Genomic DNA, 27850 nt, shown 5'->3' with positions numbered 1-27850 from the left:
GGTCTGCCATTGTAGCTGATGATTATCTTTGTGTACCATAACCATAGTAACGACTCTTGACGCACTTCAGCCTCAACCTTCGTCATGGCTGCAACCGATAGAACAGCTTTGCTGTACAAACTATCTCCATAAAACCACATGGAGTTTATGATGTTATCTTGCCTGTGTTGCTTTAGTCCATGCTGGCTCTGATAACCCTGCACAGACCAACGAATGGTCTGCCTGTCACTCTGTCTGTCTGTGTGTCTCTTTGTCTGCCTGCCTGTCTGTCTGTCTGTCTGCTTGTCTGCCTGTCTGTCTCTCTTTAGTCTCCATTTATCCCATTCATATATACAGTATTTTTTTTTTTTTTATGCTGTCAGGAGAAGCACAATTTACTGTTCTCAGAACTGTTCCCACGCAGGCTCTCTCTGATTTGTGTCGTTTGTCAAGAGCCCCAGGGAAGTCTGCTTATGTTTGTCTTGTCATTTGTCAACACAGCATCAACATCTAGATTGACCTTTCAAGTTTCCTTAGTTGGATGTTGTTCCAGTCGTGACGACTCAGATACGCAGTCAAACAACAAAAACGAAAGCTGTGAATAGTAACTTATTCAGTCAGGTGGCGGTTAGCGGTTAGGGATTCGGGCTAGTAATCAGAAGGTTACCGGTTCGATTCCCGGCTGTGCAAAATGACGTTGTGTCCTTGTGCAAGGCACTTCACCCTACTTGCCTCTGGGGAATGTACCTGTACTTACTGTAAGTCGCTCTGGATAAGAGCGTCTGCTAAATGACTAAATGTAAATTATGGTATCTACTGTTTTCCATTCTCATCCTACTTTCTTTCTTCCCTCCCTCTACCCACCCTCCTCCCTCTTTCCCTCCCTCTTTCCCTCCCTCTTTCCCTCCCTCCCTCCCTCCTCAGATCACAGGAGAGAAGAGGCCCTCCTCAGAGATGATGAAGCCCAAGCCCAAACCACAGAAGAAGAAGAAGAAGAAGGATCCTAACGAGCCTCAGAAGCCCGTGTCGGCCTACGCCCTGTTCTTCAGGGACACACAGGCGGCCATTAAGGGCCAGAACCCCAACGCCACCTTCGGGGATGTGTCTAAGATCGTGGCGTCCATGTGGGACAGCCTGGGGGAGGAGCAGAAGCAGGTACACACACACGTTACCCTTTACACACACACATATGCTTCAAATGCACCTACACTACCGTTCAAAAGTTTGGGGTCACTTAAAAATGTCCTTATTTTTCAAAGAAAAGCACTGTTTTTTTCAATGAAGATAACGTTAAATTAATCAGAAATACAGTATACATTGTTAATTTGGTAAATGACTATTCTAGGTGGAAACGTTTTTTAATGAAATATCTACATAGGTGTATAGAGGCCCATTTCCAGCAACTATTACTGTATGTGTTCGAATGGTACATTGTGTTTGCTAATTGCCTTAGAAGACTAATGGATGATTAGAAGGATTAGAATTAGAATGCCAAAGGTATGCAATGTTGTAATTGCTGCAAATGGAGAATTATTTGACGAAAGCAAAGTTTGAAGAACAAATTGTATATTTCAAATACAAATAATTATTTCTAATAATAATAATAAACCTTCTACATGTCTTGACTATATTTTCTATTCATTTTGAAAATGATTTGATAAATAAAAGTGTGAGTTTTCATGGAAAACACGAAATTGTCTGGGTGACCCCAAACTTTTGAACGGTAGTGTACATGTTACTGTTTACCCACACACACACTCACAGATACAGGATAAGTGAACAAACACAACACACCGTGTAATTAAATATTCATCAACCACTTCCATAAAGTCATATTGGGACCTATTAGATCACTTAGAATGGGGTTGGTCATAGAATGATGGCAATCGAGGGGACAGTCAGAATGCATTCCTACGGCCTGATGTCATAGAGCTCTCTCTGCTACCAGCAGGTGGGGCTAGAGTCCCGCCTGTCAGTCTCAGGCATTATCTGGAGTGTAATTACAAGAACAGCGCTTGAAGATAGCGCTCACCTTAATGAGCTAGTTCTGCTCTTTCTAAAGATAATCCATCCGTTTATCCTCAGTCCCTCGACTCTCATTAAAATGATTTTCTTTCTAAATTTAATACGAGCCGAGGAAGGAGAACGATAGCAGATTCCGTGTGTTGTCACCGTAGAACAGTCGATTGGCTGAATCTAATGAAGCTGGACATTTGACAGACAAACCTTGCTGGTGTAGAACAACACATGTGTTTTTGCACACAAACACACACGCGCACACGCACACACAAACACACGTACCCAGACGCACTCTAACACACAACACACACACACACGCTCATTAGCAATGGTCTACCTGTTCCCTCAGTAACTGTCACAACACAGGCTGTAGGAGCCATCTTGTGAGTTGTTGTTGGGAATGCCTCCCCTTCTCCTGTGTTTCCTGTCTCACTGTACGACTGACAGATAACGGCTCCAGAAGCAGGCCTCCAGGTTGTCACTACCCACACCTGACTTCCAGTCAAAATAACCACAACATTGACTATCTACTGTACTTCGTCAACTGAAAGAAAAATACAAATAAAAACGCTGCTTTCAAGTTTGTGAGACACAAGTACACTTGTTAATTGACACGGGCTCTGGAAATTAAGAAGAAATAAAACAGTAGGCCCTGCTCTCAGCGAGTCAGAGGGAAAGAGGGTCTAGGCATTCCCCTCCACCAATTAGAAGCGATGTGAGGAGAGGGGCTGTGTGTGCTGGGTGGTAATTGGAGCGCCAGCGAGCCTCGTCTTTCATAGCTGCCGATCCTCTCCCATGTATCTTCTTAGCTCTCCTGACAGCCTGGGATGTGTGAAGTTCTCATTTCCTGTCTTTTTTATTTATATCTGTAGCCTGGCATTTTGATCCTGCCCAGAATACTGAATTAGCTATTTCTTTCTCTCTCTACAACCCTCCTCCTCCTCCTCCCATCCCACACTCCACCCCGTCCTTGGATTCGCCTCAAGGGCATCCTGTCCATTCAGGAAGAAGAGCTATTGTTATGGTTTCTTGGCTATCTTTGTCTCAGCCAAACATTCTTTGTAGAAATTGCAAATTAAGTTGACACTTTAAAGGGGATTTTTTTTAATGGTGATGTTTCTGTTTTCTCTGAATTTCGGCCTTGCTGAATTTTTTTTCCCGGGATGATTCAGTTGGGACTTCATCTGGTTTGATGAATGCTAACTGGCGGTGTCCTAGTGTTTGGAAAGTCAGTATTGTAGTGTTACCTGTCAGTCAGCTGGTCTGTGTGGGGGATTGGGCTCTTTACGATGGGTTAGGGTTAGTTAGAGTTAGGGTTAGTTAGGGTTATGGTTAGTTAGAGTTATGGTTAGTTAGGGTTAGGATTAGTTAGGGTTAGGCTTAGTTAAGGCTAGATGTATCAAACTCTCTGAGCCTGAGGTGGGACTGAGTGGAGCTGGGATTGTTAGAGTGGAACACTCCACATCATGCTGAGGTAAAGAGAGTTGAGTTCCACTTCATGTCTTGAGGTGGATTGGAATGGAAACGATGTGTTCCCACTGAAAGAGAGGAAACATTGAGATGTGGAATTATTAGGTGTTATGATGAGGAAATAGAAGTGTTCTGTGTCGGTGACTCCAAAAGCCTCTGTGTGTGAGCATGTGTTTGAGAGTGTGTGTGTGTATGTGTGTGTGTGAGCATGTGTGTGAGAGTGTGTGTGTGTGTGTGAGCATGTGTGTGCGTAAGTGTGTGTGAGAGTGTGTGTGAGCGTGGGCTCACGTGTGTGTGCGAGTGTGCAAACCTTGTCTCACTTCCCTTTTGATTTCCTCGCAGGGGTACAAGAGGAAAACTGAGGCGGCTAAGAAGGAGTACCTGAAAGCTCTCGCCGCTTACAGAGCCAGCCTGGTTTCCAAGGTAACGCTTATGACACGCCACCCCTGCTAAGAGTGATGATGGATTGGATGGAAAATCCCTGCTAATGGAGTGGGAGGGGCTTCTTTCTGAGGAGGGGTGATGCAACAGGAACTAGCCATATTAGGAACAATGCCTTATTTCCATAGGCGGGGTTAGAGATTGGGGGTTTGGATGGCTGCATGGAATGGGGGAGGGGTGTATTATATTGGCCTGTATGCCCATGTGTAAATAGACATGAACCAGAGCTGGTGGAACCAAGGAGAGGATATCCTCAAACCGCCATACGTAACTCCTGTAGGTTCCTGTTGTATCTGAGATTATTCAGACTGTTAGGAATCGGGACAGCCTCTTTTAATTGATGTGTTGTCCCATGTTTATGACCTCACCATGGTATTTACTCAGACACATCTAAAACGATTGATTTATCCTTGTTTAGGAGGCTATTATCACTTGTATCTCATTGCGTGTATGCCAACACGCCTCCCAATTCTGCCCCAGACAATAATTGCCTTTTTGTAACTTTTTCGCCACACGGCACCTAGCAACTAATTTAGATGTATGACGCCCTCATCTCCACGGCGTGAGTGATGGTGCCTCCTCTCTCTCCGTGTGGCGGCCTGCGAGGGGAGGCAGAGGAAGGGGCAGGATTGTTCAGTGCCTCCTCGCATTAGCGGAACCACCGCACAGCGTCCGAGAGATTCCTTTTGTCATTCCATTTGTTCTGCAGGCAAACAGTCTCATTTCCCCCACCAACCTCCCTCCACCCCCACGCCCCCCCCCCCCCCTCCCGCATGCCCACCCACCCCAGGATGGGCCATGCACAGCCCCCCCCAGCCCCCCACCTCTGTCAAGGTGTATATTGATCATTACCTTGGCCTTCGCACAATTCATACAAATGGGCTCTATTACCCTCTAATCAACACTGATGGCTGGAGATGAGCAGCCTGACAGCTCATCATAGACCCAAACTGGGGGGGAGGAGGGGCTGGGGGGGGGAACACACCTGCTCTGAATCATTCCTGCCCATGGTGGGTATGGAAGGAGAACTGAAGTTGGATCAGATACAGGATGGGGTTAGAGTCGATGGCCTGAGTTTGTGAGTTTGTTATCGGGACCAAACAGAGTGTGAGGTTATAGAAGTGTGTGATGTCATAGCTATATTTATACATGGTTTCTGTGTTGACCAACTAAAGAGAAGATGTAGGGAAAGAGGAAATCCAGCATCCCTAACCAAGGCCTCGTCAGGGACTTCCTTACAAACCGACTCAGACTAACAATTTCCCCTGTGTTTCTGTTCATCTCAATCCACCACAGACCTACAACGATCCTGAACCAAAAAGTGCCCAGACCACCCAGTCCTCCCACCTGCTGCCCCCCAAGCAGCCCCTGTACAGCGTACCCCCCCAGCCCTCCTCCCCCTACCTGGGCCCCCCCGGGTCATTCCCCCTGTCGGACCTCCAGAGCTTCGCTGGGCCTCCCCGCCACGCCCTGGCCAGGACCCTCAGCCAGTCTCAGATGCTGCCGCCCAGCATGAGTGCCTCTCCCCCTTCTCCCTTCCAGATCAGCCCGCCCCTCCACCCCCAGCTCTCCCTGCACCAGAGCTCCCTGCTCAACCAGCCAATCCGCATGCAGCAGGTGCAGTCGCAGCCAATCATCTCGCACCAAATGGGGCTCCAGGCGTCTCTTCACTCCCCTCCTCTGAGCCAGCAGGTTCGTGTTTGAGCTCATTTGCATAACCGCTGTTCTCACTGTTCGCCTTCACTCAGTGAGGCTACTTTATCAGAGCATAGGAGCATGCTCTTGCAGCCATATTCTCTCTCTCTAACACTCTCTCTCTCTCTCTCCCTCTCTCCCTCCCTCCCTCCCTCCCTCTCTCCTTCTCAGGGATTCTCTCACATTCAGGCTGACTACCAGAACAGTGTGGGCCCCCAGTCTCCAGGGGCCCCTAACCCGGTCCACGGTCAGAATCCAGACTGGGAGAGCGAGTACTGCAACAGGGACTGCGGGCCCAACCACTGCAGGTAGGCAATGCCGCATCAACCAGCATCCAGCCCAGGCCTCAAGCCTGTGTTAACTGTCTGAGCTAAAGTCTAGCTGAACGCATCCGTGATTTTGCTTAGGGGTAACTAAAACAAGGTAATTAGTCGGAAGTTGCCTATGGCTTTTTAGCTATGTCAACAGTATATTTGTCTTACATATACCTAGTTAAACACAGGCAACGAGAGGCTTAAACTGTGATTCTGTTGCCAAAATAGTGTGCGACTGGAAATTGAAATCAGTAGGCTCCGGTAAAACAACAAGTCTCCCACGCGCAGAGGAAGTGTGACATCCAATTAACTTTGTCTTTTCAGTGAGCGCACATTGTTTTATTGAATAAAGGCGTCAGTGCATGCTACAAGCTCCTAAACCTTCTGTAACTGCTCGCAACGCTTCTTTACAGGGGGTGGGGGGGAGGAGTGTGGGGGGAGGAGTGTGGGGGGAGGAGTGTGGGGGGAGAGAAAGATTGATTGCAGATTGCAGAAATAGTTTCACTTTAACGCAAACAGGTGCAGGCACCCACCTGTGGAGTTTATGTTTAGTGCCGCAAAACTATGTAAAATAGATATACTAAATAATAAACTATAAATACGCTTCTCAAGCAACGGTAGCACCTGTAGTATACAAGTGATGTTGAGGGAAGGATGCACATGAGTTTCGGTTCAAGTCGAGGACTGTCAATAAACCTATATCTCTGAAACATTGATCTATTCTATAGAACACGTAGCTCTCAGCCTTCAGGCCTGCACTTAATAATACATTTATCCTGATTCCACCTTGTGTGTGTGTGTGTGTGTGTGTGTGTGTGTGTGTGTGTTCTCCCACAGCAGTGGCATGGGAGCTCGTGACAAGCCTCTCTACCTCACTTGAAGCTGAAGAACCTCGAAATGTCAGACTCCAGGAAGCTTTCCAACCTACGATAACGTCATCGATGTATCTTCACCTCCATCTTGTTTTTATCTGAAGGATTTCTAAAATCCCAAAGACTGCAACACACCTGTTTGCCAAGCACTTAGACTGAACAGAAGCCGGGGGGCTCTTCTCCTGCTTGCTTGTTTCTCATGAACGTTACATTTTCGGGAGGGAGGAGGGGGGGGTGGGTTTCGGGGGAGTAAGCTTTAAGCTTACGTCAACATACTGTACACATGGAGACCAAAAAATATATATATAATTCTGGTTTTCTGTTATGGTTATTTTGTCTCCCTCTCCTCCCTCCCCTTTTTCCTCCTTCGCAGTTTTGCCATGGACTGCCCGCTTGTGGGAGTTGCTGTAAACAAACTCTGTGTTAGGAAGGCCACATACTGTAATCCTAGAATCTGACCGTTTCACCAGGGGTGTATGGTCACAACCGTATTAGCAAGGACTGACTACTACAAAGTAAAATCTAAACAGAACACATAACTAGTGATAGTGGAGAAAAAAAAATCATGTGTACATTTATGCTGCCCTAGTAAAGGGTTCCCTCATTTTTTTCTCACCGAGTGATTGTAAATATCACCAAAATGGATCCCCCCCCTTATGTGTGTATTTAGCTGCGGTCCCTTGCTTTTTTTTCTTTTTTTACATTCTTTTGTTTGGTTATGTGAGTTTTTGTGCAGGTGGATTCAGAGTACACACACTAAAACACTTGTGTTGAAACTGTGTTCACTGGTCTTCTTCTCTCCAGAGAGAGAAATACAAAGACTGCAAATGCTTCAAGTTCCCTCGGCGGTTATTGGGGGTTCTCAGAGAGAGAGCGTCGCTCTCTGTCTCCACTTGGCTTCAGGATGTGACTGATCTGTAGAGGTCAAAGGTTAGAACCTCTCCTTTAGTTCCCTTTCCTGGTCTCCTGAACCATGCCCCTCCCCATCCAACTCTTCTACATCACTTGTACAGGTGAATAAAAAAAGTTGCTAAATGTGAAATGTTACTAAAGAAAAAAAAAAAAAAACATAACAGTGGGTTTTAAAGTTTTTGACTAGTTTTATTAGGTGTTTTAGGATTGTGTTGAACTCATCTTTATCATTTTTTGTGAAGAAAAAAAATAAGGCATTTAATTCTTAAGACATTTTGGTTTTCACTGTAGCAGGATTTGAGTTTCCATGGAATGGTCGCGGGGTAGATATTTTGTTTGTGTATAAACCTGCCAAATGTACTTCTTTTATTTGTAAAGCCAGTGATGAGAGACTCCATTCTGTTTTGTTGAATAACATATGTTTTGCAATATGGTCATCCTATTTAATTTGGCTTACTGGTTTCGCATCTATTTATGAATGATATGAAGTAAGATTTTGGCTTGTTTTCATCAGGGTGCATTATTATTATTATTATTATAACCACAGTTATTCAAATAATTAATATTTTTACATCACTTACTGTTCGCGCATTGGCTTTGTGCCTGCATTTGGTTCATTTTATGTCACAATGCTTCTTTTGTTTTTCTTTTGTCTGTAATAAAATGTTTTAAGTGGACAAAGAGAGTTTGTCTCCACTCATTTTGACTGGTGAATTACCAATTAGGGGCCACATGTCAGTTTGGTTTTGTTCTGTAACTTCCCACACAGGCTACTGTTTGCAGCACTTGGTAGGGTTATTATGTGTTGTGTAACAAGGTCTAAATTAACTGGTGCCACCTGCTATGGGGCTGAAACTGATATCAGCCTGTGTTCTCTGTAAAGCTTAGGAAAGTACCATGGCTGGACATAAGCCTTGTCCTCAACTAAACAACTGGTGATACAGGTTTTGCATCGTTAAAAAACAAAGATCAGCCTTTAGATTGAACTAGAAACAAAACTCCTTCAGGTGGTTTTACAGACACGAAACCTTTGAATACTGTATTCAATTAATTATATTAAGGATGAGCAAAATACATTAACAATCCCTACATCTGCAGACTCATTAAGCTTTTCCAAAAGGGCAGTCAAACATCAACATAAGGGCTGAACATTCAGATGTGAGATAACGAGACAATGTGACATACATTTACATGTAGTCATTTAGCAGACGCTCTTATCCACATACATACACTGTATATGAATCAAAGAAAGATTATGTATTGATGTCAGTGAAAGTCCACCCCCCACTACACAGGATAGGCCAGCAGTCAATGACAATGAGGAGGGGGAGGGGCAGCGATAGCTGTCTGTCACTGGGAAACAGGAAGAAGAAACGGACAGGTGAGCTGACAGCTGCCGCCTTATTGGTGATGTTAATAGGCTGATGCTGATTGGGTCCCTGCTCCTTGGCTAGAGCAAATCATACAGAATTGTTCTCCTCGTTGCAAGATGCACTGCAAGACACTGTGTAGTCTGACCCTTGCAAACAAGAACCCTTTAATTGTGTCTGCTCTGTGGGGAAAAATCCTGTTTAAGCTGATTTACCTTCTCAGATCTTGCATTCTTTACTGAATGATACTACACAATACTACACATAGTACAATGACTGTTCCTTCTGTCTCGTTTGACTGAATGGTGGTATTTGAAGGTATAGATAATTGCCTCTGATGGGCTTCTTAAAGGAATACATCAGTTGTGTCCCTATTTACATGAGGTGGTACAATAGGATTGTTTGGACCTGTGTGGATTTCTCCCCTCGAGGCCTATGTGTTTAGGGTGAGCCAAGGAAGATGAAAAGACTATCAGAGTTGATGCAATACGCAGCCTTGCTAGTCCTACCTGAAAATGAAAAAGCACTGGCTCTCACTTATGAATTTCACAGTTGGATTAAAGGTAGAAAATAAATGGAATCTATCATGCCTTCCCCCTCCCTTTATCCCCATCTCTCTCTCTCTCTCTCTCTGTCCCACACTCTCACTATCTCCCACTCTCTCTCACTCGCTCACTCTTTCTGTCCCTCTCTGTCTCTCTCTGTCTCTCAGCCTCTCCCTTTACAACACACACACATACACACAAACATGCAGAGAGCAAGTGAGAGATACTATTGTCTATTTAAAAATGTGATGATAGAGTGCCCCCTAAAGGTAGATTTTTGTAAAACACCAATTAGGATATTCACACTATGCATATACACTCTACGCTGTGCTGGGACCAATTCAATCAATCATCTCAATTCAACACTCAGTGGGTGTTGACAAAGTTTCAATGCTACCTGCAGCTGGCTAGCTTGCTATTTACGTTCGTTAGCTTATGTGCCTTGGCTAAGGTTCGTGTTGTATAGCATTGCCAGCAGCCAGCAAGAATATGGACGTCATGTGTTTTGTCTGGGGTCAGTCGATTGGTTGACACGCCCAAGCGTCAAGAATGTAGAAACTTTTTTAACGCCCTCAAACGCTCAGAGCCGTAGCCCTGCTCCTTCACCAATCCTGATTTTTATTGAAAATCGCCCGAGATGGCTAAAGTACACACATACGTCACTCAAGTAAAAGTACATACTCATGTTTAAAAAGACTGGTAAAAGTTGAAGTACTGACTACACCTTTTCACTCAAGTTAAAGTAAAGAAGTATGGGCTCTGACATATACTTAAATAAAAAGTACGTAGTCATTACTACTACCTGTTTTAGTGTTTTAGTAAAAACAACATAATAGTAATAACAACAGTGTAACAACTGTGTAATAACAACATAATAACAGTGTTATGACAGTATAACAGTGTAATAGGCTACAACTCGATGCCTCGCTGCTCCTTATGTGAATACCCGCACACTGAGGACTAAACATTTAGGTAATTAGATACGAAGAGTAGAGTTATATCACGTAGCTTTAGTGCACCTATGAATTTGAGATCACATTGCCTTTATATTGAGTTAGGCTACAGAGGAACAACCGATTGCAAAACACACACACATTAATTAACATAAACAGCAAGGTGATTGTCAAACCAAGTGTTTAAGAATAAAACGTCTAGTGTATTTAGTGGATGTTTCTCTACGGCATGTTTAATAAAACAGAGTAGGCAATGGGGATGAATACTAATAAACGACCCAACTACATGGTTGTCGATGTATTGTACCATGGCGCCATCTGTTGCCACTCAATGGTACTTCAGCTTGAGTCTAACAAGTTGATGCAAACTGAGGTATCTTATGAGGGGCCGTTTTGGAAATACTTCAGACTGTCCTTACACAAACACATATGAAACACATTCACATATGAAACGTTCACGCACATTCATACTACTGAAAACTCACATCCACATAGGACATGTTCGCATCGACACATATGAAACCCAATCACACAGCCCTGCCCTGAAATGCATCTCCCCTATCATTTCTGTTCTGTATATCCAGAAATTGTAAGTGACAAGCAAGTACATTTACATTACATTTACATTTAGTCATTTAGCAGACGCTCTTATCCAGAGCGACTTACAGTAAGTACAGGGACATTCCCCCGAGGCAAGTAGGGTGAAGTGCCTTGCCCAAGGACACAACGTCAGTTGGCATGACCGGGAATCGAACTGGCAACCTTTGGATTACCAGCCCGATTCCCTCACCGCTCAGCCACCTGACTCCCCGTACAAATACTTTGTTACTGTACTTAAGTAGATTTTACTGGAATCAGAATTTACTTCATATTTATTTATATATATATATTTTTTTTTTTTATTATCATTTATTAAAACTTTTTACTTGAACTCCTTCTACTTCTTACATTTTAAAGATTGTTACTTTAGTTAGAATTGGGTGGCATGATCAGTATTATTTCTTGTCATTGTGTGATTGATGTGATATGACTCTCTACTCTTCATATGTAATTAGCTAAATGTTTAGTTGAATGCCCGCACTCAGTGTGCGGGCATTCAAGACGCGGCGAGGCGTTGAGTTGTAGCCTATTACATAGTTGTTACACAGTTGTTACACTATTGTTACACTGTTGTTACACTGTTGTAATTACTATTATGTCGTTTTTAATAAAAAACTAAAACAGGTAGTAGTAATGACTACCTTTTACTTAAGTATATGTCAGAACCCATACTTTACTTTAACTTGAGTGAAAAAGTGTAGTCAGTACTTCAACTTTTACCAGAGTATTTTTAAACATGAGTATCTGTACTACTTGAGTGAAGGATGTGTGTACTTTTGCCATCTCTGTGTATATCGTAGCATCAAATGATTCGATGAACAATACAACAATACATGAACAATACAAATTTTAAAAGTAAGTTAGTCTACGAAACTACCATGGAGCAAGGCAAGAAGGTAACAAGAAAAAAAGTTTCTAAAAAACGAAAACTTTTTGTGTCGTGTTGTGTGTGAAAAAGGTTTAGAAAGGTTGAGAAAATATTTTGGAAAAAAGTTTACCCAAAAAGGTGTGTGTGAATGTATGTGTGTCATAGGTGTTTGTGTGTGTGTCATAAGTGTTTATGTGAGGACAGTCCCAGGTTTAATGTAAACACACACAAAATAGGATATATTTATATTTGCCTATGTGTCTAAATGAAACAATGTATACTCTATAACATTACTATAGTGATTTTCAAGACGAGTTCACAACATGAAAAAACCGTGGTGGCTTGTGAGCTTGTCCAATCTTCCATCTGCAATATTGTCTTCCCTGGATCTGGTTCTAATGTCTCATATCCAGCGAGTTCATTTCCTCCGCAGGCGGATATGAGCTCTGCTGTCAGCACGGGCATAAGACAGAGCCATCTTGGGCTCAGGATCAGCGGACAAAAGGAGGATCCAGGTATTTTGCGTCGCAAGGAAGGAGGACAGTTCATTGAGACAAAACTCACGACGTAATACAGTACCAGATGTGATGTTGATGTGATACAGAGGGAGGTATCGTGAGATTGTGTTCTGAAACTCATTTGAAATGTACTTCCTTTTTTGCAGTAGTAGCCCATATTAGTATGAGTTATCTTGTTTTTGTTGTGTTCAAAAAGGTTATTCCTCCAAGTAATACACCCTTATCAGTTTATCATTTGTCTGCCAGTGACTCTATGACTCAGGCACAATCATAGAAGATTGGCCATCAGTAATAATCGCCACACACAAGTTTGAACAAAAATTGTTTTAATTGCAGCCTACAAGTACCCACAACGGTCACTAACAATAAAGTTAAACTAACAACATTTTTTTTTCATAAAGTTCCAATATGCAAATAATACAATCAAAGATTTTACTTATTACACATGATACTTGATACTTTGTACACACCTGAACAACAGCACAGTATGTTGTGCCTCACATGTAGAACAGTGACTACAAAGAGGACTCAAGAAGGTTTTTTTTTGTGTTGGCCATTTGGAAAGTCACGTTTTAGTATGTAGCATATTTATACTCAAACAAAAATTGGTAATCCATCCCCACATCCTTATTAAATGTACAGTATTCAGTCTGACTGTAAACTGTACTCAATAATTTCACATTCCTGTTACTCTTCACATGTGCTTCCTGTTTGCTGTTATAGTGCCATTGACAGTTTCTTTTTCAGTCCACTGATGTTTGTCAGACTAGGATGTTGTAGCATTGCACACAACTTGCATAATCGCAAAAAAAAACATGGACGTCATCTAAACAAAAAAAAACTCTTAATTAAGTTGTGGGGTTTTGTATGGAACTCTCCCTAAAGCAGTGTCTCAACAACAGTTCTTTTATCTCCTCCCTCACCCATAACATTATTAGATCCTGCTGGCTTCCTTGTTTGTGCTAGTATGTGCTTTTTCCAACTCCAATAGGTTCAAACTGGGCTAGGGAGAGCTGTACGATGTACTTTCAATATGACAACAAGATTCCCGTCAAACATCCAAACAACCATCTCTGATATCACTAAAGCTACAGAACTTGTAACATTCATTCTGGTCTGAATGTCTGAAATGACCAAAGTATCAGTAGCAAAACGGCCATTCTGGTATAGGCACACATCGTCATGTGCGAGGGAGTGATTTTTTTTTAACGAAACACAGACATAAGAATGTGGTCCTGTTAAAGTGGAAAAAAAACTAAACATGATTATCGACCGTAAACGTTGACCAGTACGGTGTGATGCGTAGAACACTGCTGGTATCTTCAGGTGTGTCATAGTCATGTTACGATATATAAACATCCCAAAAGAAGATTGACTACAATGTTATGAGGCTTGCAGGATGAGGTATACTGAGGGTTAGGCAACACAAGACGGAGCTGCATCACAATAACAATCTTAAGGCAACACATCTGAGCACAAGACAAGACAACGTCACTCTGTATGTGCTTTCGGTAGTGCTGGGTACAAATCCTTTCGTGATTGACTTGAGGATTTTTTCTTTGTGCCTCAAACAAGCTTTGGCCAGCCTCATTGTAATTGTAAAAGAGTATAAACTGACAGAAAAGAATAACTCGATTGTAAAATGTTAGATTTTTTTTTGGAAGATTAATTAATGTGTTGATGTATTTCCCTGAATGTTTCTTGTTTTTGTTCAGGGTTAGGTTTTATCGTAAATACAGCGAATCTCTTGTTTCTTTAACCCTGCACTGTGTTGAATCCACACAATCTGAATTAATCACTACATAAAGTTATTTAGTACAACTATGATTACATAATGGTTCATTGTTATCGTGTCTATTGTTTGTAAAGTTTAGCACACTGTCCTCACATAACTCTTTCCAAACATGCTTCTCAGGTAGTTAATACAGTAATCACAAGTAGCAGTGCCTTGCCCTCAGAGGACTGAGGGCAAGGTACAAAGAATTCCTACGAAAATGTAAAAATAAAATAAAAACGAGAAAAATAACAATACGCCAAAGTACAGAATACATTCTCTTCAACCCAACTTTACCAGCAGCCATGGAAGTCGAGCAACAAAAGTAACGCTCCGAAACGCTTCATCCGTCCCTCTTGGGGGTCGGGAACCCCATGCAGGACTACTCTGCAGATTCATGCACCTCTCGTTCCTCCGGGACGGACATTAAGACCTTCTGGCAGAACATCGTGAAGATCTCTGAGGAGAGGAAAGGAGACAGGAAGTATGAATCAAACCATGTCGTCTGTTGTTATTGTGCGCTTTCACTCAGTCTGACTGGGAAATTGCACTGTAGTGAGCAGTACCAACAACCTGTAGCATAAATAACAGCCGTGCAGCATACATACACATGTATTAGGCTCTACTGAAGTTACAGTTGAAAAGGGAGGGGAGCGTTCTAGAACCAGCTCACCTAGAACCTTCTGGATGACGTGAGGCTTCTTCCACTTGTAGCCCAACAGGTAAGCCGGGATGCCGGTGAGGATGATGGCAGTCCCTATGAGGCACTCGAAGGGTGCCGCCCAGAAAGACACCACGATCATGAACACACAGCCCAGCACGAACACAATGGGAATCAGCAGGCAGATCTGCAGGGAGGAAATGGGAGGATGTGTTCAACCATCTAATGTCGGTTGATGTGAAGACACATGTAGACATCGAATGTGACATTTAACCAATTGTGTGGTGCAAATGAAATCCATTTTACCCAAAGCAACATACAATAATGAGTACTGTGTAGTCAGTAGAGCACAACATTTAGGGCCAGACATGTTCAGTTCCAACAGTATTTCAGCGGTTAGCGCAAAGGAACGGTGTGCATTTGTATGATGTCTTCAGTGTCATTGTCAGAAGTCTAACCCAGGGAGAGTTATGGGTTTGAAGACTGTCAGCGCAGCGGGGTGTGATTCGTATTCGTTGTCTTAAAGGCAAATGTCCACATTCTGAGGATTACTGAACACTCAGTTTGCTCCCAACTCTTCGTAGTAAACATAGACACGAGAGATATATTTATCTGGTTGTTGTTAAACAATCAGTGGTCTGATACTGGATGGGAAGATGAAAGAAACAGGGCTAATCAAAGCAATGTTCTCAGTTTAAAATGCACCAAAGGGAACTACATACTTTGGCAACAAACACACTTTCCTGCAACACGGGGGAGAAATTGTTCCCTGGTTCCTGTGGTTAGCAGTTTCAATGGGGTGTCACTAACAATGGAATCAATTTGCTCAGTTCGGTTCTAAAGCATGTTTCTCATGGAAGTGTGTTCCCACAAGACATAAAACAGGGAATTAGCACTAACAGTTCTTTTGGGTGCTATGGCACGTAAAACTAAATATCAGGAGCTATTGCAGACAAGACAGCATAAGATATTTTCAGTCATACCAATTTGAAAAGGTCAGGTCATAATATAATATTTTTATAATAACGTACACCTGACAAGTGTATTTAAGAGTCCTCCATGTCCTGCACAGCATTCGGACAGACTCTGAGAATATAGCTAGAATACATAACATAAAAAAAGTATTCCAATGTAGTAATTTCCGTTTTGAACATGGGAAACCATTTATTTCAAAACTGAGGGTAGGGTGCCCCGGTAGCTCACAGGATAAGTGCACATACCATACAGGCTAAGGCCTTACCGCAGCAGGCTGAGGCCTTACCGCTGCAGGCTGAGGCCTTACCGCAGCAGGCTGAGGCCTTACCGCAGCAGGCTGAGGCCTTACCGCAGCAGGCTGAGGCCTTACCGCAGCAGGCTGAGGCCTTACCGCAGCAGGCTGAGGCCTTAACGCAGCAGGCTGAGGCCTTACCGCAGCAGGCTGAGGCCTTACCGCAGCAGGCTGAGGCCTTACCGCAGCAGGCTGAGGCCTTTCCGCAGCAGGCTGAGGCCTTACCGCAGCGGCCTGGGTTTGAATCTGGCATTGGCCCTTAGCTGCATGTCTTCCTCTCCGTGCCTTTCCAGTTATACTTCACTTTAAAAACTGTCTAAGAAAGCATGAAAAATGCCCCAAAATATATATCTTAAAAACAATATGTCAGTGTGTGGTTGTGAGCTGGCTGTACCTTGATGGGCCGGTGGAGTTCTGGTTTCTTCCAACGCAACCAGAGCATCCCAGCGATGGCCATGCCCACACACAGCCAGGTGAAGAAGCTGAACAGGTTGATGACTGAGAAGATGTCCTGGGAGATGGCATACAGCATGGACAGGAAACACTGGCAGGAGCGGAGACAGAGAGACAGAGGGGGGGTTATGTTGTACGGGTTCATGGCTCAGTGGTGCCATCCTTCAACCTCAATAGAATGCAGTAGCTGCGGGTGGTGTGTTTGTTTTCATGCTCTGTCGATTTCACAAGAGTGAGCCAATCCAGGACAGACATCTTGTTATTACAGAAATGTACTTTCTCATGGGCTACCATACTATCACAGATGGGAAGTAACAAAGTACAAATACTTCATTACTGTACTTCAGTAGATTTTTCTGGTATCAGTTCTTCACAATTTTCAAAACACTAAAACAGATAGTAGTAATGACTACCTTTGAATACAATCTACTGTTTGTTCATAGTGAATCTTCCACCCTTAATCGTCCATGGAAGTTTCTCTTAAATTCTGAATCAGTATTTCACAATCACACTTTCTGAATCTGTAATTCACAATTTTCCAATCATTAAAAGTACATTTAGTCATTTAGCAGACGCTCTTATCCAGAGCGACTTACAGTAAGTACAGGGACATTCCCCCGAGGCAAGTAGGGTGAAGTGCCTTGCCCAAGGACACAACGTCAGTTGGCATGACCAGGAATTGAAACCTTTGGATTACTAGCCCGATTCCCTCACCGCTCAGCCACCTGACTCCCAGTGACTCCAAAGTAGACTCACAGTGAAAATGAGGGAGGGCACTGGAGTGAAGAGGTCAGTGTGGACCAATCCCAGCGCAGCAGGAAGCTGGCCCTCTCGAGCGCCAGCGTAGAAGAGCCTATGAAGCGAGGAGAGAGGCAACCAGCCAATCAAGACCAACCATGTGCCATGTGCTACAGATGTAGCGTTTTTTTTGTTGATACTATCTTTAGGTTTTAATTAAAATGCAAAAGAGATGAATATTTAAGCTGCATATAATTAACATTGCCCACATCTCCATCTTTCGCTCTTCTCCCTCTCATTTACTCTCACTCTTTCTTTGTCTCTCACACACTTTCTTTTCTCTTACTCTCTCTCATTCTCTCTCACTCTCTCCACTCTCTCTTACTCTCTCTCCTTTATCTCTGTCACACACACTCACACAAACACACACACACACCTACTGACCGTGCTGACGTGAACAGACTCCCGTTAACGGCTCCAAAACAGGACAGACCCACAAAGACTGGGATGAGCCAGGACATAACCCCAAGATGGTACTCTCCAAAGCTCTGCAACACCACAGCAACATCCTCTTTCAAACCTCGGCATTATCACTGAAATCACGCTCAATACTCAGAACCAAGCCTGTATTCACTGAGCAGATGATAAAGGACAATTCTAACAACATTACAGAGGTTAATACTGAGGAACTTTGCAACAATAGTGTCATATCTAAAATGCCACATTACAAACATGTACATTTCATATTTGTAATTAAATTGAAACTGACCAAAAAAGGTCAGTTTCGACAATCGACAAACGACAATCCTCTGCTTCCTTTCAACAAAGAAGTTCTTACCACAGCGACCGCCTGTGATTCCACCATCACTTCGGGCGGGATGGTGGTGAAGTAGGCCAGGTTGGTCAGGACGTACACCACCGTCACAATGGGCATGGAGATGATGATAGACAGGGGCAGGTTCCTGGAGGAGAGGGCAAAGGTCACCAACGATCGTCCAAATGGCACATGCACTCACACGATTTTGACCAAACCAGGGCTTGGCCTTGTGACCTCTGACTTGCAAAAGCGACCACCATCTTTGTAAACATCGCTTTACGTAACAAGCTACGCCACAGAGAAGCTAGCTCTTCAATAGCGCAGGTTGGGGGTATTTATACTGAGGAGCGAAGTTTAACCAATTCAACTTAGTTACGCTTACATTCAGCAAATGATGCATAAGGAAATTTGTTTTGGTCACGTTCATAAGAGAGCTCATTAAAGTATTCTACAGTTGAGGAGAAAGTGGGTTGAAGAAATGTGTTGACTTGTTTCATGCAATTTGATCACCATGCTAAATGTGAGATCTCATAAATAAGCAGGATATTGAACCGAAAAATGAAAAGATTAGATTGACAGAACTATATTAAAAAAGCAGAATATGATGCCTCAGGCGTCACATGACTTCACGATCACCTCGAAAACAAGTCCATGCAATCAACCCATCACAAGCAAGCTTCGTAAAGTTGGGGAGAACACGATCATATGCACAGCATTGCCACCGGATTCGTGGATGTGTATATTTACAGGGTAGCTGTTACTCTGCATAATCCACAACACAAGCTCCATCACATTTAAGTCACCTCTCTGGGTTGATCATCTCTTCAGTCACGTAGTTGAGGTAGTTCCTTGGGGAGGGGAGTCACAGCAACACACAGAACTGATTATGACACTGATCAGACAGGGCCCAAAATAACATACAGAATCAGGGGATTTTGATTGATCGATTCATTCACTGATCAATGGATTGATTTACTCAATCTTGCATGTAATTGTTTTAGTTTTAGTGTATGGTGACAGTGTTTCACAGTCCCTACCAGCCTCCAAAAGCAAACAGTCCACTGTACAGAGCCAACACTATGTTGTCGACTCCCCATTTGCTGTCTTCAAACGCCCGGTCCGGCATCAGATATGGCACGTCACCTGTTCAGACACAGAGAGATGGACATTGAGAGATTGAACTGAAGGGAAGACGAAACACAGTTTGGACATTTGATTGTAATCACTGTTAGGGCGTGAGGTTGAACATTTGACTGCAGCTGAAGAGTTTGTAAAGTCTGTACATCGCTTTGGATAAAGAGTTGGTTAAATAAATACAGTAGCCTATTCTGTTACTCTAAACCAGTGGCGTTGTTAGGCCTGGGCTTCCGGGGCTTAAGCCTGTGGTCTTTTTGCACTAGCTTTTGATCCCGTTCCCCACACACACACACACACACACACACACACACACACACACACACGCACACACAACACCTGCAAGTTAGTTGTGAACCCCCGTTATCGTGCAGCATAACGTCTGTCAAATCAGTAGCAGCAAAACAAAAAAACAAAATAGGACATTTGTACCTTTTGGGGAAATAAACTTGGGAAATGCAAGCATTGAGAACAGGAATCGGTTGTAGAGGAGTTTGAGAGGATGTCAGAAACGCAAAGTGTAGCAGCAGAGAGGCTACAGGTTTGTGCGGGATTTGTGTTTGCAAATGTAGCCGGTTGAAAGCCACCCGTGCCTGATGGCTTTCTGTTGGCTTAGTAGTAGTGGTCATGCTTGAGATATCGGAGGTGGCTGTGCTGGCAAGAGTCGGCCAAGTGCAACATTTTGCTCTTGGGGTGCGGTGGGTCTGTGTTTTCTGTCCTTGCAATGTATAAACAATAGACAATCACCGATCTGGACAACATGTGGACCTGGGCACAAGGGTCACATATTTTAATAGCTGTCATCAGGTTAAAAAATCTTTTTAGAAAAAAACGTTTTGAGAGGTTGATATTTGGGGGGGAAAGAAAGTTGAGGAAAATAACAGTTTAAACAGCTTTAACAAAATATTTTCGAACTTGTCACATATTTACATTTAGTCATTTAGCAGATGCTCTTAATAACTTATTTTAATAACTTTCAAAAATATGAATGCAAAATGTTAAACCTAGCCGACGTTCAGCCGCACCGGGAATCTAACTGTCAGCCTCTGACATCTGAAGCAGGAGTCGCACACTTCACCACACTCGTGCATGTTCCAAGCTTCCATCTTGCCGCCCACTGTAGTTTCCATGGCAACCCAATGAGCGCAACACAATGGTGTCCGGCGTGGCCTCGCAGCGTGAGCAGATGTAGCAAGGAGAAGAGAAAGCGAGAGAGAGAGACAGACTGGCACGTTTAGTTCGTCCTGCCTGTATGTTTGGTGGGTTTCCTCCACAACGCTGTGGTTAGTAACAATGAATGGAGTTAGGTAGTGAACACAGATCAAGTATCTAAATCAATACAAATTTAGGCAGAGATCCTGATGAAATATATATATTTAATATATATATAATATTATTCATAAGCAGTGTGTAAAAATATTTAGAGAGCAAATCAAATTAAATCAAGAAAATATATAGGCCTAGGCCTAGAAAAAACCTATAGAAAATCCATCAACGAAAACAAAGAATGTCAGTGACACATTCATCTTCTGGTAATTTACCCTGACATTTAATATTCAACTCACCACTTAGACTACAACAAATCAATATCTTCCACAGGGAAGCATATATCAATAAGAAATACAGCAGTGGTCCCACTTGAAGCTGTGCAGCAGAGTGGTAGTAAAACTAGAGCCGTCAAGCCAGCAGAACCACGCTGACAGAGAAACTGAAAAAATATCTATATCAAATTAAATGTATTTGTATAACCCTTTTTACAGGCAATGTCACATAGGGCTTCACTGCTTGCATGATCTTAACGATGACGTGGGTGTCATTGTTTCATGATTTAGGAACCATTGGGGGAGACCAATTACAGCCCAGATGCCATAGTGATGGAAGAAAACCATTACAAAGACAGAAACACTATTCAGAGAGTCCTTCAGCTCTCAACAACTTGAATCCCCTGCTGGAATCAAACCCACAACTCTGAGTCCAATCAAATCAATTCAAAATGTATTTGTATAGCCCTTTTTACAATCAATGTCACAAAGGGCTTCTCATACGCCCATAGAACTGCCTCTCAACCAACCTAAACCCTCAAGGAAGACAAGGAAAAACTCCCAGAAAAACTCCCTCACAGAGCTACGAGGGTATAGCTAAGCCTTACCTGTACCAATCTGGATGAAGCCGAAGATGATGATGATGATGAGGGCCAGCAGCTTGGAGGCGGTGAAGAGGTCTTGGACCTTGGTGGCCGCTCTCACACTGATGCAGTTGACAAACGTCAGAGTGGCTGGGGGAGGGAAACCCAGGGAACAACATTATTGTCCCCCAAATACAATGTTCCGGATTGTTTCGCATTAATAATGGTTCGTTAATTTTTACGTGGATATACATTGTGTGTGTGCGTGTTTTCTGTTCTAAAGGCCAAGTAAAACACTAGCCTTCAACTACGAGGACATCCTGTTTATCCAGACTCTAACCCCAGTGTTATGGTTACACGCAGTTGGCCGACACATACAGTTTGTTTACACGGCACACGTAAGTGTATGACATCGCTGTGCTGGATGTACTCACTGAGACACAGACAGGCGATGATCTTGGCAGCGCTGTCGGGCACACTGCAGTGTGGGTAGAGCGGTTTGAGCAGGTAGGTGGCGAACACCAGCGAGACCACGTACTGGGAGGACGGACGGATGATGAGCATCTCCACCCACAGCTTGAGGAAGGCCGCCAGCTCCCCGTACACCTCCAGGATGTAGGTGTAGTCGCCCCCGGATTTGGTGATGGTGGTGCCCAGCTCAGCGTAGCACAGGGCCCCCATGGTGGAGATCACCCCGCATACCGACCACACCACCAGGGAGAGGCCGGCGGAACCCGTCTCCTTGACCACGCCCGTGGGCGTGATGAAGATACCGGAGCCGATGATGGTGCCGATGATCATGCCCACGCCGTTGAACAGCGTGATGCTGCGTTTCAGCTCGATCTTGCCCGTCTTGGTTGGCGAGCCCTCGGCAGGGGCAGGGGCAGGGACAGGGGCAGGGACAGGGCTGGAAGGGCCGGCCAGGGGAGAGGAGGGGGACGGGGGCTTATCCTGCACAATTTCATCCTCGTCCGGGACTTCCTCGGTCGTCACTGAAGGGGGGAGAGGAGGAGGTGGTTAGGAAAAGGAATTGGTAGAATGTTTTCCGCATTAAGACAATGGTGATTACTAAAAATGATACTTTTCTACCAAAGTGTTTTTACATAGAACTAACAGACTCTATGAGTTAACATGAACCAATGCCACAAACATACTTATAGACAAACCACAAGTTTTTATGACGGCTCACTGTGGTTAAACTATTGAGGTTGAACACGTAACATGACACAGATGGTGTGTAGCCAGTGAGTGCTTACGTGTGCATGCGTGTGTGTGTGTGTGTGTGTGTATGTACATCCATGCATGTGTATGTGTGTGTGTCATGCTAAGGGGCCAGGGTAAACAACACCCCTCATCCTCTTCCATCCTGTTCAACCAGAATCAAACCCCAGTAACCGTGGTTACCACCTACAGATATACCGTGTCACATTGGAGGATGGCTTGAAGGTGTGTTTGTGTCAGAGGGTGTCTGAGAGCAACCGTTAATGGTTACAAGCTCTTCACTACAACCTCTTCAGACACCTTTAAGTTATTTGTGTTCCACTGAACGCCTCATGTCAAAACAGGCTTTCTGTTTTCCTCTGTAGCACAGCAGGGGTTTCGCAAATACCATTGAAAAACCCAAACATCCATGACACGGTCTAATTATGGAGGAGGCAGACTGGTCCAGACTTCCATAACACCTCCATCTCACAGTGAAGCAGCCAGACTGATGAGTAGGCGAACATCCTGTCTGACCACGCTGCAACACCAGAACCTTCCTAGCATGGGGTAGGCAGATGCAGCCATGCTCCATGCGGTGTGTCTATGCATGCATGCATGCGCGTTCATGTGTGAGTGTACGCTCGAGCGCGTGTGCATGCGTGTGTATCCATGCGTTCATTGTGTGTGTGTGTGTGTGTGTGAGTGTTCTGTGTGTGTGTGAGTGTTCTGTGTGTGTGAGTGAGTGTTCTGTGTGTGTGTGTTCCACCTACCCTCCATCTTCTCCTGGCTCCCAGCCTTGTTAACACTCTCCCGACTGCTCCGTGATTTCAGCTCAGGCTCCGTCATCCTGTCCCGCTCTCTTTCTCTCTCTCTGCCTCTTCCTTCCTTCCTTTATTTATGTACGCTCTCTTCCTCCTCCCAAGGTTTCTCTTCCCCTGACACGCTCTATCTCTATCTCCCTTTCAGTCTCTCGAGACTCCCCCGTCTCCGTGGTTCCCCTTTACCTCGTCCCTCGCCTGCCTCAGTCTGTCTCTCTCTTTCTTACACACACACACACACACACACACACTCACACACTCACGCAATCTCTCTCTCTCTCTCTCTCTCTCTCACTCTCTCTCACACCCTATCTCCCTGCTCTCTCTCTATCTTTGTATTTATCGATGCCTCTCTCTGTTTTCTCCCTGCTCTCTCTCTTTCCTCCTCCGAGCGTGCTGGTGCAGAGGGGGAGCGTGCTGCAAGCGGAGCCTGATGTAGTGATGCTGCTGCTGGCTTGCTCCTGACCACGATCAGATGAGGAGGGGTGGGGGGGGGGGGTCTACGCCCACTCCCACTGAATGATGGGAAAGCTCAGTGGGGGAGGAAGTAGGTCACGCTAGCTTTGGGAGGGAGCCTCCCCGTGATGTTTCTACTCTGGCTGTGAGGCGCCGGTGTGTGTGTGTGTGTGTGTGTGTGTGTGTGTGTGTGCGTGCGTGTGTGTGTGTGCTTGGTGTGTGTGCCATGAACAAAGGACGGTGGAAGAAAGCGAGGCACTCCACCTAGTGGACATGAGGGGGAGGCCAGATTTCTTTGTTCTCTTCCATGATAGAAGAGGGCAGGACAGGGGAAATACAATTTAGAAATTGTATAATTCAATGTAAGTATTAATTTAGCAGAAACTGTTTTCTAAATTCAATTTCTGTTTTTTTTTGACACACAAGGATTTTTATCTGGGTCCTCAAGGTTTGCAGCGGGCTACATGATTCTAATAATCCCTTGCTGAATTACTAATTGCATGAATGTTCCTTAAAGGAATTGCTGTCTGATATTGGCCAAAACAATTTCATTGTAGGCTATCAAATCGTATAATCCAGAGTAAATAAGAAACCGGTGTCAAGAGGGTGTTTATACAACTTTCATCCACTAAATGGCGCTCCTACCACACTAATTGCAAGTGTGCTTAGTTGGAGGGGGGGAAAACTGAACGGTTTGCTTTTGTGAACTGAACGTTGTAAAAGAGCATTCGGAGAATGAGCCCCGTTCTGTTCATGCGCTTGTATTACTTGCATACCTATCGCACTGACAATGACGGCTTGAGAGTACCAAGCTCTGCTCAGAAGAGCGTCTTAGCTACATAGAGACACGCTCAAGCCGGTAACTGCATCCACGCAGAGCAATTTCTGCTTAGAGTCCGGGGACTTTCCCCTAGGCGGATATGGAGAAACTCGTTCTCTGTTGGTAGCCTAGTGTACAAGTATTCTGAATGCCCGGATGTTTAACGAAGGTAGCCGCTATATAACCAAGAAGCATAACGTAATAATTCCACTGACGGTTTTGTGAAGTTGTTCATCAAACAATCATTCGCAAATAGTTTAATATTTCTATTTTAGTAAGATTTTATCTAATTTAATACCTTTCATTAGTTTTATGAACTTCTAACTAGAACATAAAACTGTAAAGTTCGGAGGAGGATCATGGGAAGTTTTAAAGGTACAGACCTCCATAACCTCCATTCGTTTTAAAGATTGAGAACTTGATATATTTTAATATACTTTCTTTATTGCATACAGTAATGTCTTGCATACAGTAATGTCTTGTGGGCTAAACCCGTACCTAAAAGAGGATTTTTTTGTTGTTGCTCTATTTACATTTATGCCACAGTTTTGCATCTTATCCCCCTTCATTTGAGTCAGCCACTGGTTTGTTTCTCTAGAACTGTTTGCTCTCTAATCCTGTCAAGTCTTTATTCTTGAGATTTATTTGCTGTGCCCTTTCCATCTGTGTTTTCCTATTAATTTGTATTTCTAAATCCTGCTTCCTTCTTTCTCTGCCCTGTCGACGCCCTCTCCTTTTCCATCTCCCTCTCAGTCCTCTCTTTTATCTTTCTATTTTCTGTTCCCATTTTCTCTCACTCCTCTTTTCTTCTCATCCTGTTTCCATTTCTCTCCACCTTGTTCTCTTCTTCTCTGTCCTTCACTCTCACCCTGCTTGTTTATCTTCCTGTTTTCCTTCCCTGTTCTTATCAAGCTCCAATCGGCCTCCTCTCCTCCTACCTAAGCTTCTTTTCATCCTATCTTTTTGCTCTCTCTGTCTCTCTCTCTCTCTCTCTCTCTCTCTCTCTCTCTCTCTCTCTCTCCACCCCCTCTCTCTTTTTCTTTTTCTTTCTCCCTTTTTTCTTTCTTTTTATTGCTATCTCTCACACACGCACTCTCTATTTCTCACGTTCCCTCTCTCCCTACATATCTCCAAACTGTTCTCCTCTTGCACGGCTGTCTGGCTCAGAGCTCTTTGTACCTATTTCCCCCTCTCCATACTTTTCTTTCCTTTCATTCTGACGTCCTCTTTTATACTTTCCTCCACCTCCTCCTCTTCTCCATCCTGCAGCTCGTATTGTGATGATCTTTCTCTCTCTGATCCTCAAAGTGTCACATTCCAGTCTGTCTTCTTTCCAATAAATCTCTTATCTTCCCCGTGCTCTTTATTCTGCTTCCTTTATGTTATATTCTTCGTCTCTAGTATGAAATGTTTTTCTTGTCTCCTCTGGTGGTCTCTCTCACTCCATCTCTCTCTCTCTCTCTCTCTCTCTCTCTCTCTCTCTCTCTCTCTCTCTCTCTCTCTCTCTCTCTCTCTCTCTCTCTCTCTCTCTCTCTCTCTCTCTCTCTCTCTCTCTCTCTCTCTCTCTCTCTCTCATCTCTCTCTCTCCTTCTCTCTCTCTCTCTCTCTCTCTCTCTCTCTCTCTCTCTCTCTCTCTCTCTCTCTCTCTCTCTCTCTCTCTCTCTCTCTCTCCTCTCTCTCTCTCTCTCTCTCTCTCTCTCTCTCTCTCTCTCTCTCTCTACATCTCCTTATCCTTTCTTACTGACACATTTCTCTTTAGTTCTTTCTCTCCTCTCCTTTCCTTCCAAACATTCCACTGAGAAATTCCTTTGCTCCCCCCCTTCAATCTCACTTTTTCTGCCACTCAGTGGTCTCCAGGTCTTCTTCCTCGCCCCTGTCCATCTCATCAAACTTACTTTCCCCCCATGATGTCATAACCTAACGACCTCATCTTACTACCGTTATGTAATTACTATATTGTGGAATTACAATTATCACTTCATTTCTATCATGACATCACAATGATCCTTAGGAAACTATCTTTTTTACAGTGTATGAAGCTTTCAGATATAGCTTAAATATCTAACATAGGGCCTACTCCTATACTGTAATTAACTCGCCTGACGTTTTCTGTTTCTAACAAGTCTAACTATCTTTTATTATAACTGATGCATTGCATAATGTTCTGAATTTCTCCTCTGAGCTAAAAGAACACGTGTGTGCGTGAGCGTTCGAGCATCTTTATTTGTCAGCCGCTCAACCTGCAACTGAACGAAATGAAACAACCGAAATGCAGCAAAGCCCATCAGATAAGCAGGATCAAAACACCTCCTAATACCAGAACTGTGTTTATGGCCTTCAGCTGTTTATAATTCCTCCTTGATCAACTGTCACCAAACCTGTCCTAGTTAAGAGATGACTCGCTGTTCTCACTAATGTAGAACACATCTTCTGCTCTCTCAGACAACTGCTCTAGGTTGTCTTGTTCTCTTCCCAACTGACAAATCTCTCCAGTGTCTCCCAGGCCTTCAGCTGTTTTCAGAGACACGCAATCGGGGAACCGGCATACTGCATTTCCATCAAGCGCTGCTTTGCTTCGGCACAGATGCATCACTGCCTCTGTCTGGCTTTCTGGCTGTCGTGGGCTCTGATTGTTTTTCTTTCTTTCTTTAAAAATAAAAATTGTCTTTATCTTCTATCTCTTTTCTTTTTCTATTTTCATCCCATATAATAAAAAAATAACACCCATTCGGGCACTTCTGCTATTTAAGACTCATTACTATTCAGATGCCGTGGTTGAGTGCCAAATGTGATAAATGTCCCAATTATCCCACACTGTAAATTGATTGGACCTCCAGTATGTCTGCTTCTCTTAAAGACTGTCTTTCAGATATTTTAGAAGATGGTCTCTTGCCGTACAATTTATACACCTTAATCAAAAAATATACCCTAAAGCAACGGCAGATTGGGGCAATCAAACAATAATTATTGAAATGTATTCCTGACCAGAGTACACAAAAGCTGGTTTCACAATCAATACAAGCCCAAA

The 27850-nt window shown here is 43.8% G+C and overlaps 2 protein-coding genes across 3 annotated transcripts in view; one reads left to right on the top strand and one right to left on the bottom strand.

Annotated features, from left to right (window-relative positions):
* LOC134019374 (thymocyte selection-associated high mobility group box protein TOX-like) overlaps positions 1 to 7863 on the top strand; it is a 64563-nt gene extending 56700 nt beyond the window's left edge. For both annotated transcript variants that reach the window (XM_062460208.1, XM_062460209.1), the window contains 5 exons: positions 904 to 1134; positions 3811 to 3891; positions 5206 to 5601; positions 5776 to 5912; positions 6756 to 7863. In XM_062460208.1, the coding sequence (XP_062316192.1) occupies positions 904 to 1134; positions 3811 to 3891; positions 5206 to 5601; positions 5776 to 5912; positions 6756 to 6798 (888 nt within the window). In that variant the 3' untranslated portion in view covers positions 6799 to 7863. The remainder of the gene's footprint in view (positions 1 to 903; positions 1135 to 3810; positions 3892 to 5205; positions 5602 to 5775; positions 5913 to 6755) is intronic.
* Positions 7864 to 13032: 5169 nt separating this feature from the next.
* On the bottom strand, positions 13033 to 23993 carry LOC134019373 (large neutral amino acids transporter small subunit 1-like). Its single transcript, XM_062460206.1, has 11 exons — positions 23499 to 23993; positions 21960 to 22517; positions 21550 to 21675; positions 19304 to 19409; positions 19070 to 19114; positions 18288 to 18411; positions 17894 to 17997; positions 17468 to 17564; positions 16653 to 16802; positions 15004 to 15178; positions 13033 to 14789 (listed from the first exon to the last, which is right to left on the bottom strand). The coding sequence occupies exons 1-11, from the start codon at positions 23572 to 23574 to the stop codon at positions 14713 to 14715; spliced, it is 1638 nt and encodes a 545-aa protein (XP_062316190.1). The 5' UTR covers positions 23575 to 23993; the 3' UTR covers positions 13033 to 14712.
* Positions 23994 to 27850: the final 3857 nt, after the last annotated feature.

The sequence above is a fragment of the Osmerus eperlanus genome, chromosome 4 (assembly GCF_963692335.1).
Source record: "Osmerus eperlanus chromosome 4, fOsmEpe2.1, whole genome shotgun sequence".
NCBI classification, from domain to species: domain Eukaryota; kingdom Metazoa; phylum Chordata; class Actinopteri; order Osmeriformes; family Osmeridae; genus Osmerus; species Osmerus eperlanus.
This window is presented reverse-complemented; position numbering and strand designations above follow the sequence as displayed.